General features: G+C 39.0%; 1 protein-coding gene across 1 annotated transcript in view; it reads right to left on the bottom strand.

The window, feature by feature from the left end:
• Nucleotides 1-14,445, bottom strand: part of LOC126190894 (nuclear pore complex protein Nup160 homolog) — a 94,870-nt gene extending 80,425 nt beyond the window's left edge. The window contains exons 1-2 of the mRNA XM_049931508.1: nucleotides 14,081-14,445; nucleotides 510-3,329 (exon numbers count right to left, since the gene is read on the bottom strand). Of these exons, the coding sequence (XP_049787465.1) occupies nucleotides 510-3,269 (2,760 nt within the window). The 5' untranslated portion in view covers nucleotides 3,270-3,329; nucleotides 14,081-14,445. The remainder of the gene's footprint in view (nucleotides 1-509; nucleotides 3,330-14,080) is intronic.
• Between the last annotated feature and the right edge of the window lie 1,319 nt (nucleotides 14,446-15,764).

The following is a 15,764-nucleotide window of genomic DNA, read 5'->3' as shown; positions in this document are numbered from 1 at the left end:
CAGCCTGTGAAAGGTAGGTGTTTAGTTTGTCAATATTTTCTTCTCCTGGGGAATTTATATTAGTCTCTGACAGACTCACCAAACACTGTACTGAAATACACATTAATCCAGGCTCAACACTTTCATATTAATTATGGTATGGACAGAACAACATGATTCAAGGAAAAAATTATTATATTAATGCTGCACAGACATAAAAACCAATGTCATCCACAATTAAAGACTTACATGCTACGCACTTTGAGGTTGGTGGCTTAGCTGCAGCCAAGTTCATTTTACAATTGTTGACACAAGTAGCTGACAAGAAGTGTAGAACTCTTAATCACAACTCTGAAAAGTAAATGCTGCAAGGGCAAGGATGCACTGTCCATGTCTGATAATTAATAAAAATTGTTGCTTGTAAGTTGGGAGAGACGGGGGCGAGGGAAGGGGAGGGGTGAGAGATAAGGAAGGAAAAGGGGGCATGGGGAGGCGAGAGGGGAGTGGGGGGGGGAGGGAGAAATATTTACCTGTAGTCGTTCTGGATCTGCATTCTGGCAGTCAATCAACTCTAAGAAGACAGCATCTTCCATGCCAGCAGATGCCTGCACGAGGCAATCAAGTGCCTTGTGATGATGACCAAGCTGTAATAATGCCAGTCCATGCAGATATTTCCGTGAACTTGCATAAGATTCACACCAGCTGTCCAGAAGTCGCATGTACTGTTGTACCAGTGTACACTGTCCCACTGATAACAGGAAGTTTGGAAGATCAAAGTTATTCCACACTGGCCATAACTGCTGACACAATAACGTTGTATACGCTAGCATTGAACTGTGCCACATGGAAAAGTCTTCAATTGCCCAGTAATCCAACCATGTTCTTGCTGGCACTGTATTGTTCCACTGCTGCAAATATGCTTCCAGCACCGTGACAGTTCTCTGGTACGAAGAGGAACGGGACAGAGAGGTGCTTGCTTCAGATGTAAAATAACTGTCATGAGCTGACGATGGAGGGCCTCCAAACATAATAGTCGTAGTACATGCCCACAGCAGAACAAAATATGACTGCGCAGCCAACACCACACTGGGGACCAAGGAATTATGCAAGACATCTGCATATTGTGAATCCACTATTTTGAACAGCAATTTCTTGTGGTAACACAGTAATAACTGCTGGAGCAAAAGAAGGCTCCTGCAAATTGAATACCTGACAGTAACAAATTGGTGCAAGCTCATTGCTATTGCAGGCACTGCCAGACTGCTGCTGTACACATATTTGAGAGATGGCCCCAAATCTCTAAATGCCTCCTTCGTATTCTCATATGCTTCCCCTCTCAAAGAACATTGTTTCAGTGTGAGAGTATCAATGAGCAACACAAGTGTGGAATACAAATTTTTTATCCCATTCAATTTCTTTCCAATATTTATTAAAAAGTCATTGTCGTACACAGCTCGTTCTGCAGTGAGTTCGTGTAACATAGCTTCTGCCACCTGGTCTGGACTCTTTTGTTGCTGCATTTGCTCCATGAAATGCTCTTTCATATCTTCAGGTAGCCTCTCTTCTAATGCGATCAATACTGACATCAAAAGAATCAAGTCCTGCATGACATCATATTGTTTTCGCTCTGGAGGAAGAAGGTGAAACGTCTGTTTGGCTATTAATTCCGATCCTGCCAGTAACATGTATTCTAATGTTTCCATTGGTCTCAATAGGGAATATTCCTGTTTCTTGACTAGCACTATTCCAGAACTATGTAAAGGTAACAAACCAAGTGGACGAGTATGGGCCTCATATAGCTGAACACAGCAAGAATAAAAACGTAGCCACGTCTGGTACACCAAGTCCAATTTATCAATGTCATTGAGTTCCTTGTTCAGTGGATCTTTATCAATTTCAGCCTCAATTGCTAATATAACAATCTGTTTCAGCCGCCTCAATGACAAAGAATAAGAAGCAGTAACTGTGCTACGGCGAAAAATGGTCACAGCTTTTGTAATGACAGACAGCGGAAATCTTCCCGGATAAAATATGTAATTCAGACACTCTTCCGCAATATCCATGCCAGCAGATACACACGCTTCAATACTCGGCAATTTTTCTAATAAAGAAAATTGCCAGCCATGATCTTTGTAGTTCAGTACGATGCTCGATACAAGTGTGTTACCTTCTGTTGTACGCCATAGAGCCCAAATGCGCTGTGATCCTATGGAAAGATCAATTAAATCATGTGGCAGAGCATCAATAACAAATACATTTTCAAAGATAAATGTCCCTTCTCGGTTTACCAGCTTTATTAAATGCACTTCAGAGAACTGAGAAAAGTTAAGGTAAACACAAAATGTACAGACACCTTCATCTATGCCAGAAGTCTTCTTCATAATATGAGGCTGCACACCTTCTGTGGGCCGCACACCATTAACTGTTTTATTAGAAGCAATATCAATTTCTGCAAGACAGTCCGAGCTGTTGCACGACCACATTCGGAGAACACCATCTCGATGAAGGCTAAATAGGCCATAGTCAACATCAAATGCGTGTAGTACCATACTCACAGCCATTTCGTAGGCAGTTTTACCACGCAGAATTCCCTTCAAAAATCGAGGAAAAATTGAAGTCTCTTTTATTTCTTTTAAATCTACTTCACCGTTTTTGTCCATATCAACCAGCGTGATAGTCCCCGTTGAATAAGCTAACGCAAATAAACATGATTTGTTCATTGTAAACAGAGATGCAGCACAGTGGGGCAATGGTGAATTTGTTGTTGTATGATCAATAACATAAAATGTACTGGGATCTTTTGCTGCACTCAGTGAGGCATCATGGAAAATGGACTTAAGTGATAAATCAGGATGATGTTTAGTAATATAATCCACACTATACATCTCATTTGGATGTGGGAAAGACAGCTTATGCACACTAGAGACTGTTGTCACTAATATAACAACACGTGATTTTGTCTCAAAAATGGAAATTCCTTCCAGTATTGGAGAATTTTGAAACTTGTAACGCACACTGTCGCCAGCTAAATTAAAATCCAAACTATTTTCTGCAATTTCAAGGACATCATGACAGATGCGCCAGTATATAAATCTATTTCTCGTAAATGTACCATTAACGTCTTTATACGAGTAGCCCCCCGACTTCTCTGGTACTTTTATGTCCCTCAAAGTGCTTTGTGAACTTCCTACATTTACTGTGATCTCTTTCCACTTTTCAGCTGTTGTTCGGTGGGGTAGCACTTCTCTGAAACTCAAGTTGTAGGTACCAACAGTGCTGAGGCTCTCCATGTTGAATATCCTGTCCAAATAAACCTGTGTAATGTGTGTCCTTTATGGCAGCTTCAGTAGCTGAAACAGACAAAACAGAATTCCTGTAGTTTTTGTACATGAAAGCCACTAGTAATAAAACTAAACAATACTTGTAAGTAATAACGGTGAATGGACTGAGTGAATAACTGTAAAAAATACATAAATAAATAAAAAATAAAATAAAAAAGTGCACTTATAGATTGAGAATCTGGCACAGAAATGATACAACAAATTATTACTTGTGTTTTCAGCGGCATACACTCACCAGATAATAATGTCTGATGAGTAGCAACTTACTTGTTAATGTTCAAAAGATTTCATGAGGAAAATAAGTTTTTGTAAAACAAATATATCTGCAAGACTAGTTAAAAGTCAATAATAATAATAACAACATTCCTTGTACATGCAAATGTGTACCCACCACTAATTTTCTACATTATTGCTATGGCAATAGTTCTTAGATACCTTTAATCAAAGAAACTTGTAATCTATGACAATAAGTTGAAGACCTTATTTTTGCTCTCTTTGTTTCACCATTTGTCATCATTATGTAAACACTACTCAGCACAGAATCACTTGAGATGCTGAAAGACATGATTAGCAATGACAGTTGAAGGAAGGAAACTGTTATTAGTCAGGAGCAGAGATATCACTGCCTGTGCCAAACAGATACACCTTAAACAAAATGTGTCCAAACTGCCGTTGTACCTGTTCTAAACTTTAGGCTTCAACTGGTGCCCAGAAATTGACGCCTAATGATTTGTTTTGCCTGATCCGTGCTTGAAAGTTGTGCTCTTGTCAGGTCTTGGGCAGTTAAGCCAAGATCCCTGTGCCCTGCATCACATCCTGTCCCCCTATAATGCTTATGCTTAACAGGCACATTATGATTACAGAGGACTGGTGCCACAGGCCAGTCCACAGCTTGGGTACCATGAGCTCATAGTGCCTGCACACCAAAGTGTTCCAGTATGATAATGCATAAGAATCCATTACAAATAAAAATCATACAAGTGCGCAAAATAGAATTAAAGAAAATTATTTGCATGGATATGGTTTCTGTGCACAAGAAACTTTGTCTGCAAGTTACAACTGCTCTATGCTGCTCCTGCTTTCCTCCTGACACAGTCTGACAGTGAAATGGGTTTTTCAATATGGCTTCGGTTGGAGCTAAAGATGCTCTCTCTTCACACCTTCCTTTATGTGTCATATTAATAATGGTGGAATAACACTAACTACTCAATAAAAAGAAATAAATAATGTGTATATTGAACAGATAGTTATGTAGTAAATCTGCATTATAAAACAACTCAGAATGCTGTGGTTCCTTTTGTATCAAATCAATTAGATTACACCTAGTTTTGACTGGAAGGATAGTCTGCAATGTTGTTAGCTCTCTCATATAGACTAATTGAGAAAGGATGATGAAGACATACTAATCATGAAATAATTCTGATGTGCTTGCAGCAGGGAGTTATTCAGAAATAAATGCCACAGGTGTTCTCAGCTGTGTTCCATATCAGATTTATAAGGAGGCTACTAGATTTCAACTACAAATACTAATAGAATTAAAAAAAGGCCTTTTAGAAGAAACCATACACTTGTAGGTCAGAAATCAAATGCACATATGCTTAGAGACATTTACTTTCCTTCGATTAACGTCAGAAATAAAACGCTAAACAAAAAACGAAAAACAAACAATAAACATCACATCAGAGAATTCAGTTACTCGTCCAAAGAACAAACAACACACTTCACTGGTCAATCTCTTTTCCCCACACAGCCCCCTCCCCCCCTTAAAGTATGGAGCACTTGGAATGTAGGAGTACTTGAATTTGACTTGTCGTCCAGCTCTTGTACAGATGACCGGTTGATGTGTCGATGTGAGCACAGGTGTGACTGGTTGTTCTATAGTCCTCTTGCATCTTGGTGTTGTCTCTTCAGTTCGAATGGGTGTAGGCTCGCCTGACCCTTGATAATCCTGAACTGGAGGAGTGTTTTAATGCCTTGGCGATGGTAAGGTCCATGCTGGTTTCACTCTTTCAATGGAAAACGTGACAACTTTTTCAATTTTGTGAGATGTCTATAGTATGGGCATTATGTCGCAGTATTTGAAAGGGCCCAGTATAAGGAGGTTGTAGGGTAGCCCGTAAGGCGTCTGTGAGCAATATGACGTGCGCACAATCTGTCGAGGCTTTGTGCATGAAGACCAGATGTTCACCATGGCGGGATGCTGGTGGCCCTCTCATTCTTGCTACATGGTCGCGAATGCACTGTACCAGCAGTGGTAGCTCCATTTGTGGTTGTAGTGGTGCCGCTGTGAGATAGCCTGCAAGAATTCTCAGTGGTTCTCCATAAACCATCTCCACCACTGATGCGCCTATATCACGCAGTCCATAAACCTAGAAGTACTAGTGGTAGTACCTCCGTCCAGCTTGAGGACCACCTTCAGTGTTCTGTGCCACCTTTCCGCCATCCCGTTGCTTGTAGGGTGATAACTGGTTGTGTGAATCCACACAGTCTTGCTAATTCATTGTACAGATTAGACTTGAATTGTCGGCAAGATGCGGCGGCACAATTCAGCATCAGCTCCACCAAAAACTGTGATGCATGTTTGTCACCTTCTGTTGTATCACTCATATTAGTAGCTTCTACACATGTCATAGTGGTTGATTCCAAAGAGGCATATGCTCTATCAGTTACTTGCAGGAATTTATTCAATAGTTGTCCTTCATATGCTATTAATGTCAACTGTAATTGAGTCGCAAACTATTGTCGCCAGAGATGTAGCAGCAACTCATTAGATATTATGCTACAGTCCACTATCGCTCGCAAATGTCTCAAAAACTCCAAAGGGGCTTCTGTCTCCACGTTTCTCCTGGTAAAGCACTTGTGAAAGCCTCTGCTCGGGTAGCTTCATGCGGTAGCGAAGTCTTCAGGGCGAGGTATGCTTGTTGATGGGGTGGGTGTAGAATCACATTGGAAACTATTGTTGTCACTGTCTGGTGCAAATTGCTAATTACCAGTGTAAATTGTTCACGGTCCTCTGTGATCCATTGTTGTGCGAAAAAGCTTTCCAAAATCGCAAACCATATGTCTGGTTGTGAGGGTGTAAATGGAGCTGCCTGCAATTGTATGCGCGGCGCAGTTGGCATGAACAAAAATGTATACAGAAAATTTTTGGCACGTGTGTGCACTCACGGCGCTGTCGTTATTGCTGAGTTTGTGATATCGTCGTGTCCGTCTTGCTGTCATCTCTCAGCATCGACTGCTCTTAAACTTCAATCTCTTTTTGCAGCTGCAGGATCTCGTCATTGACGGTTTGTAAAAAATTATTTGTGCCTTCCATGTTTAACGGGTGTAATCAAAAAATGTTGTTGCAACTTACACTGGTCTTGTTTTCAGGGTCATCAATTATGTAGATCAAAAATCAGATCCATATACACTTAGAGACATTTATTTTACTTGGATTAACATCAGAAGTAAAACTCTACACAAAGAACAAAGAATAAACTTCAAACCAGAGAAATCAGCTACTCGTCCAAAGAACAAACAATGCACTTCGCTGGTCAGTCTCTTTTTCCTACAAGCTATATGGTGGGGCAGTCAATATATAGATGCAGAAGGTAATGTCATTTCTCCCACCCATCACACAGCCATATTTTGTTACAACTAATGAGAAGGCTTTATCACAGCGGTGAAAAAATGAATGGTGTTGTCACAAATCTACTCCTATTGCGATCATCATACATGTAGAAGTATAAAAAACCAATGACTATCAAACATCAGTAAAAGTTATCTATTGGATGCCCCTTGCATTTTTCAATATGGTGTGGATGTAAACATTAGGCTTCGCTACCAGTGAATTTGTTGTCACAACCAAATTTTCTGCCCATCACATTTGTTGATTTCCCAATTCACAACCAGTTTGTCACCTTCCAACCTAACTTACATCTCGAGCATGTAGATCAGTCTGGCACCACGACCAAGATTTCGGGAGGGGGGGAGGGAGGGGAGGATGAAATCCATAAGTTTAGGTGTATGAGTCAATATTGTTCCAAGTTCACTATGAAATTGCATTCTACAAGGCTCACTCAGGTTCAACAACACAGCAGTGGATCCTATTTTGCTATATTACTGTTGTATCATATTTGAAATTGGAAACGATCTAAAATAAGAGATGTTTCAGAAGGAATAGTACATAAATATATAACATGCATCCTATTTTTATTGGTTACAGAGAAATAACAGTTAGGATGTAACCCAAGCACTCACAGGAATAACTGAAGGCAAATCGCAATATTATAATTCGATTTTCATAAATTTCACCTTCGACTTCAATGCGATCCTGAATTCTCTTAACATCACATGAAGCTCTTCTAATGTCATCCTTTAATTCTTTTACACGAGCAGCACTATTAATTACCCAAACAATCTATTAGTCTCTTATGTTTACTTTTCCCCTTTCAACCACCGCTACAGTCAAAAACCTAAAGGGATAAGGTCCAGGGACCCTGGTTAACTATTTCTAGGAGTGCATAGTTTCACAGGGATATGACTATCTATACTGTCATACCATAAAGGCATTAGGGGTTTGGTCAGACCACTGATACGAGTTACAAGTGTTACTGATACTGTCACAAATTGCTTCCATCAGTAAACAATACTGATAGGATTACTTGGCAATTTGGAATTAGGCTGTCAAAAAGTTTCACGTGTCTACCTTCATCTCTTTCTCAAAGGTGTAATATGCACTGCAGATGATAAGGCTAGAGAGGCTGTTCAAGTATACATCCACAACATACTTTGTGTGGAAAACTGATACAGTGCCTGTAGAAATTCTGAAGGATTATGTTCTACCAATAACAGAGGGTGAGTCAAAAAGGACTTTGCTTCTTTGGATGAATGTAGAAATTTATTGAGATAACTTACAGAATCAGTAGAGGCTTCATTTTGTACAAAACAACATCAAGTTGCACATAACAGTGACAAGTTTCATTTCAGTTCACTATGACTAACATTTGTGATGTGGCAAGCATTCCACCAGCAACAAATTTCTTCCCACAATCATTGCAGGAAATCAGACGTAACTTGTGCAGTCGTCTCAACAAAGTTCTTGTGCCAAGAGCAAATTTTACACCTACTTTGAGGTTCTTTAGTATATTTGGAAAATTGTGAAATTCATGCCGAACAGTTGTTTCAGAATTTGTTTCATGAAAACAAAACATACATCAAACACACTCTGCATCAGTGACATTAACCATTCTATCTGTGCACTGTGCTGGCATTCCTCATGGTGGAATGAGATACTGATGCACTATGTGAATTAAACTTTGTGCTGTTTGCTACAAAATGACATCTACCAATTCTGTAATTTATCTCAATACATTTCTATGTCATTCCAAATTTGTAAAGTCCTTCTTGATTCACTCTGTTTGATGTCTCCTACTTCATCTGTTCTGCACATGGAACATTCTGCTAAAATTTGACAACTGGGCACTGTACCAGTCTTAGGCAGTTTAGTGAAAACCTGAAAAAACACACTTGAATCTGGTTTTAGGAAGTAGTTTACGGTATTCTATACTGGCAGCCGCAGTACTTCCATTACAAAATTCGCACACAAATATAATACCAGCACACTCAACATATGTAAATACATGTGGCACTTTTAACTACTGTAATAAGACTTGGTCAACAAATCACAATCACAGTTGAAAAACTCAGTTGTGTAAACTCAAGCAATGCTCCATGTCTTGAACTTCAAAACAGAAATGACAATCAATAAATAAGTCCCTAGAGCGAAAACTTATCACTGTAACCACTAAAAATTGGACACGTCTTTAACAAAATGTTTTATTCTAATTAATCTTTACACCCATCTCCTATAATACATACTATTCCTTCTGAAATACCCTGCATACTATTTGCCCAAATGTTTCCAATTTCTGCTGACCAGGCACGTAACCGAGATCCGTACTGAAGAGGAAGAAAGAAAAAAGCTAAGGCACATACAACTTTCACTTCTACTTTCGTTCACCAATTTTCCTGCTCCCAAGTACAGTACTCCAATTATAAAATCAAAAGTGAATATGCAGTAGCAAGTTTGTCTGTTACAGGTATAATATGTATATAGGCTTTGCCCATGCAAAGAACTGCATTGACGTAATTGTTGTTTTCAGATTGTAAGTGGTTATTGATGACAAATTTCTTAAGGAAGTGGATCAACGCTGTACACACTTCTGAGTGAAACAAAAGGCCCACACTTCCGTTACAATTAAAATGCATGTTTTACATTGTAATAGACCCTGTTGTTTACAGAGTTATCCATCTGCATGTGTAACTGATGAAGGAAGTGTCAAGAAGTTTTACTTCATTACAATTTTAGCTTAGAGATTTTCATCTAATTTCGTCAACAAAGCTCTAAAGAGAGCCTGTCAAAACAGACTGTTGTGTCTCTATTTATAAAAACAAACACCAAAATGTACATAACACCCATTAAAGGGACATCATCATTGTGTGTGTGTGTGTGTGTGTGAGAGAGAGAGAGAGAGAGAGAGAGAGAGAGAGAGAGAGAGAGAGATTAGGGATGGGGGGTATTACAGAAGCGTCCAATTCTACCCATCTGCTTTGACCAGTGACATCATCAATACGTGGAAATGGCCGTTCTAAGCATCTCCAATATGGTGACTATGTTGTCACTACACAAACATGGCAACAATCATGAAAGGACATATAAAGAAGACAATAACATCTTCCTCTAAAAATACAATCATATCAATGGGACAGCCACGGCAATTTGGAGGTTTTATGGTGGGGACAATATATATATATATATATATATATATATATATATATATATAACAGGAGGGGGGGGGGAATACACAATTTAAAAAAAACACATTACAACATTCTGCTACACCAACTAAATCTACAGGAACCTGACACTTCCCTTGATACACTTAGGTCAACCACAGCCAATGATACAAAAACACCACCATCTACATTCAATTAGAACCACGAAAATAGGAATCGATATTCCCCTTATCCTACATAGATCAACCATAACTGACAATACCAAAACACCAATACCTACAGCTTCCGCTCTCGCAGGTATACATTCAATCAGGTGTTGGAAGATTTCTTGGGGAATGGCAGCCCATTCTTCATGGAGTGCTGAATGGAGGAGAGGTACTGATGTCAGTCAGTGAGGTCTGGCATGAAGTCGGCATTCCAAAACATCCCACAGGTGTCCTATAGAATTCAGGTTAGGACTCTGTGCAGGCCAGTCTATTACAGGGATGTTGTTGTCGTATAACAATTCCGCCACAGGCCGTGCATTATGAACGGGTGCTCGATCGTGTTGAAAGATGCAGTCAGCATCCCCGAACTTTTCCTCAACAATGGGAAGCAAGAAGGTGCTTAAAACATCAATGTAGGCTTGTGCTGTGATGGTGCCACACAAAACAACAAGGGGTGCAAGCCCCCTCCATGAAAATCACCACCACACCATAACACAACCGCCTCCGAATTTTACTGCTGACACTACCAACGCTGGCAGATGACATTCACCGGACATTCGCCATACCCACACCCTGCCATTGATCATCACACTGCATACCATGATTCATCGCTCCACACAACGTTTCTCCACTGTTCAATCGTCCAATGTTTATGCTCCTTACACCAAGCGAGGCATTGTTTGGCATTTACCGGCACGATGTGTGGCTTGTGCGCAGCTGCTCAACCGTGAAGTCCGAGTTTTCTCACCTCTAGCCTAGCTGTCATAGTACTTGCAGTGGATCTTGATGCAGTTTGGAATTCCTGTGTGATGGTCTGGATAGATGTCTATCTACTACACATTATGACCCTCTTCCAATGTCAGCAGTCACTGTCAGTCAACAGCCTGTACGCTTTTGTGCTGAACATGTCCCTGCACATTTCCACTTAACTATCACATCACAAACAGTGGACCTAGGGACGTTTAGGAGTGTGGAAATCTCACGTACAGACGATGACCCAACTGACACCCAATCACCTGACCACATTTGAAGTCCACGAGTTCTGCAGAGTGCCTCATTCTGCTCTCTCACAGTGTCTAATGACTACTGAGGTCACTGATATGGAGTACCTGGCAACACAAAGCATCTAATATGAAAAATGTATGTTTTTAGGGCTGTCCAGATACTTTTGATCACATAGCGTATATAGGTCAACCACAACTACTGATAACAAAAAAACCAACACCTACAACTATGAAAAATAAAAGCAAAATCACAACACCTCAAAAACCCAAAAATCCCTAGACACACACACACACACACACACACACACACACACATCCCTGGTCTGAGAACTCTGGTCAGCCTCGTGTTGTTGCGACATATACCACACTTCACAATCTCTGTGATCAGTTCAAATAACTGGAGGAATTTAATAATGGACAACATGTTCTCCCCATCTCCGACTGCAACATAGCACTGTTATGTTTCATCGTCATATCCATACCTAACAATATAAGTCACACAATAAATTAAATGTCTTTCCATACTACAAACAGAAAACCAGCAACACCTTATGAAAATGCTAAACACACACACAAAAATTGATAACTCACTGAAAAAAACTTCCAAACCTTACGTCCCAAACTAAAAACATTGCCAACAACTTCACACATCCAACACCACAGCTCAAATGAACCCAATACAACACACACCACTTGAGAGCACCATCAAACACAGGACGACATCTCCAAACACAACCAAATCATAATCTTTGCGCTCTAATGACATCACACACCAGAACACCCTTACTGCACAGATCAAAGCAGATGGGTGGAATTAGATGCTTCCACTGACCCAAGGGGGGGGGGGGGGGGAATTAGCAGGAAAGAGAATCAGCATATAACTATACCTTCTGTAAGTTATAGATTATCAATCATCAACATAAAACATAATATGGAAATAAACTTATTGGATAAATTATGAATGTAAAAAACGATGTGCAGGCAACACCAGATGTTGATGGATAACATGAACAAAACTGTGGCGCATTCAGCCTATTAATGCCGGACATTGGCTCTGACCAATGATGAGAGAGTGGCGTGGCATGTGATCCATATGTGCATAAACAGAAATAGAAAACACCAATGACAATTTTGGAAATGCCACATATTTCACCCCCCTTGCATTTTTCAACCTGGCAAAAGCATAAACATTAGGTTTCACTAACGATCAATTTGTTACCACAACAAGACTTTTAGCTTTCACATTCTTTGGCTTTGCTAATTCACAACTAGGCTAGGTTGTCATCTTCCAATCTAACATAGTTCATGGGTTTTAATGCAGATCAGTCTGCCACCACAAGGAAGATTTTAGGGGGATCCAATACTTTCTATTATGTTTTGGAATAGTGACAGACTATTCATAGCATACCGAGGTCTAAGTTAAGGTGGAGCGTGGCTGTCTGTTCACAAAATCAATGAATTTGAACACAAAATCTGAATTGTGGTGATACATTTAATCTGTGTTGTAGACTGATGCCTAGATTAGCTTCAGAGGTGACACATTTATTGTGAACTGTCAAAGTCAAGAGATGTGATGCCATGAGAATAACTAATTCTTGATACGCATATAACATTTCAGTGAATGGTTTATGTCCACCAATTTGATGATGCCAAGGGTCGCAGCATAATGGCGGTATTGGCAGTTTCAGTATTTCCAGAAATAATTTAGGTATAATGATGTCAAAGTGAATTCTCATTTAAAAAGTAGGATAGCCCATATAATTTCATCATACATTCTATTTAGTAAAATATTCAAGAGAGAGACGAAATGAGTAAAGTCTTAAACGACAATACGTTACTGGAAATGGCTTTTGAACAGCTGTAGCCTATGGATTGAAAAAAATTACTTAGGCCCACTCAGAAGAATTCAACTTTTGATACTTAAAGTTATGGAATTCTTTTTGTTTAACATGAAGCACGTTAAATTCATATATGAAGTAGACTACTGCAAGATTATGTTTAAAAAATGAAAATACGTCCCGAGACCAAAATTCGGATTGGTGTTTGACGCAAAAATGTTGGAGTGGATATGACTGTCAAATAAAGGCATTGGTAACAGACTGAACTGTTGCATAGCCAAATGTTTAGTTCACGCCATATCATAAAACACGATTTTTTATTTTTAACGCAATTTTCATCGTAAAAACTAACAGGCCTACTGCAAAGTAAATTCAGGAAAGGTCTATTTGATAATGGAGAAGTCTTCGACGAGTATTTTGATGATGAGAGAATACTTGAAGGTTGTAAACATGCCAAATTCGTCAATCTCTTCCATATGAAAAACATTCTTTACATCCATTGCTAGGTTGACAGGAGAAAGAAATTTGGTGCAGATTCGAAATCTTTTCAAACTGGGGTGTGATTACACTTAACAAATCAATATGTTACATACATTAATACCAGTATAATCTAAAGCTGTGTATATTTGTGAACAGGCAGTGGGTGACAGTTTGCTATCCAAAAATATCTTACTAAGGCTGTAAAAACTAACAGACATTACATCTGCTTCTAGTGTTACGAGTTGATGTTCACCCCGCCTACGTTTGAAATGATTTAAACCTACTTAGCAATACAATCAACAGTAAGGATTCCATTTGAGCCCCGTGTAAACAATCTACTGATGGCGTAAAAACGTAAACTGTTAACATTTAAACGAATTATACAATGCAACTACGGAATTTAATCAAAATACGTGTTCACAAAGCATCTGCCATGCTTGATCCATACTTACAAAGTTCACATGGTTTTCAGTTGATGCTCAGACGAAGTCAATCCATGCACAAAATCCCCATCAATAACACAAGAAGGCAGATAATCACACAGCATAACGTGTTGAGATCTCACACGAAAACTTATGGGTTCCTGACAAAAATTTTTAAGACTGAAACGATGGACCTACACAGGTTAAAACAAATCACATACACTACAGTTAGTGGTTCTTACAGTACCGCCAGTCCACATTACACAATATTCCTTATCGTATTGATATTTTATTGAATCGATAAAATGCATTCTACACATCCCAAAAATACAAAAGCAAAAATGTACATTCTAATTTTGTAACACACTCAACGTCGCGCCATAACCAAAGCTCTCCCACACACATCTTATCTTTGAAAAGCAACAGTGTAGTGGTGGGGGAGGTGTGCAGACAATAACAAGAATGTGAAGTCGAGTAAAGGAAGAATTTCATTTTTATTTGCACCTGGTGATCAACCAAGTGTGTAAAAAATAAAAAATTATTTCTACTTTACGATGTATCAAACTGTACATCTTATATACATGCTTCTGCTGGTGTAACAGGGACTCCATAAAGATAATATATACTGCATGTGAAATTCAAGATTAACTACAATACTGTCAGTCCAGTCCCAGAAGCACCGTTGTATTTGGAGGTGATTTAGATTTAAAACAAAGTACATACGGTATTGAAAAAATAAAGTTATTTCTAATTTATTAGACTCTGAAATGTTCAAGATGAACCCTAAACCTAGCAACAAGGATCCATAAGATGATAAGCGTTCTACATATGTAGGCTAGTAAGGATAGAACAATTTATCAGCTTCCTGAACATCCTTCCAACACCGAGGAAAACAAAATAAACAAGAAAGAAGAACGAAAATACAACACTGCTGACGTTCCTAATTTAAACTAGAGGTACGTGATGCTGTAAATATGATACCCAATTACCAAATCGTGAATACGCCCGAACTAAAAATTTATCACGATAATGTGCAATCCCTGCGTAATAAGATCGATGCAATTAACGTTCTATTAACACATGAACTTAATGATATCTCAGTGTTATGCATTTCTGAGCACTGGCTTAACCCAGAATTAATCCAGAATACGAAAATAAACAAATTTGTCTTGGCTGCTTACTACTGCAGGAAAAACAGCAAGCAAGGTGGGGTAGCAATTTACACAAAGGATAATGTAGATTTTATTGCACTACCTGACTTAACTAGGGCAAGTGTCGAAAAGGATTAAGAAATTGCTGCTATAAAAATTACTCAGTTCAACCTGGTTATTGCTACAGTTTACCGATCACCGTCCGGGAATTTTGAACTTTTCTTAAACAAAATGGAGTCATTGCTAAATAAAGCAAATAAAATGGATTGTGAAGTGATAATCTGGGTGTGCTGACTTCAATAATGACTTCCTCACGAATAGTGGAAATAGGGAGACCATTTTGAACCTTGCAACGTCCTACAATTTAAAGGCTGAAGTAAAAGCAGCTACCCGAGTATCAGAAACTTGTCAAACAGCTCTTGATCAGTTTCTAGTAAAGAAGAGTTTACACAACACCTCCCTAAAAATTTTCAATGCAGGTTTTAGTGATCATCTTGCTCAAATATTAAGTATAAAAGTACAAGGCAGTATTATTAACAACATGTCTTTTAGAACAGCATATC

Source organism: Schistocerca cancellata, chromosome 6, assembly GCF_023864275.1.
Source record: "Schistocerca cancellata isolate TAMUIC-IGC-003103 chromosome 6, iqSchCanc2.1, whole genome shotgun sequence".
NCBI classification, from domain to species: domain Eukaryota; kingdom Metazoa; phylum Arthropoda; class Insecta; order Orthoptera; family Acrididae; genus Schistocerca; species Schistocerca cancellata.
The sequence above is the reverse complement of the archived record's forward strand: the minus strand, read 5'-3'. Positions and strand labels throughout refer to the sequence as shown.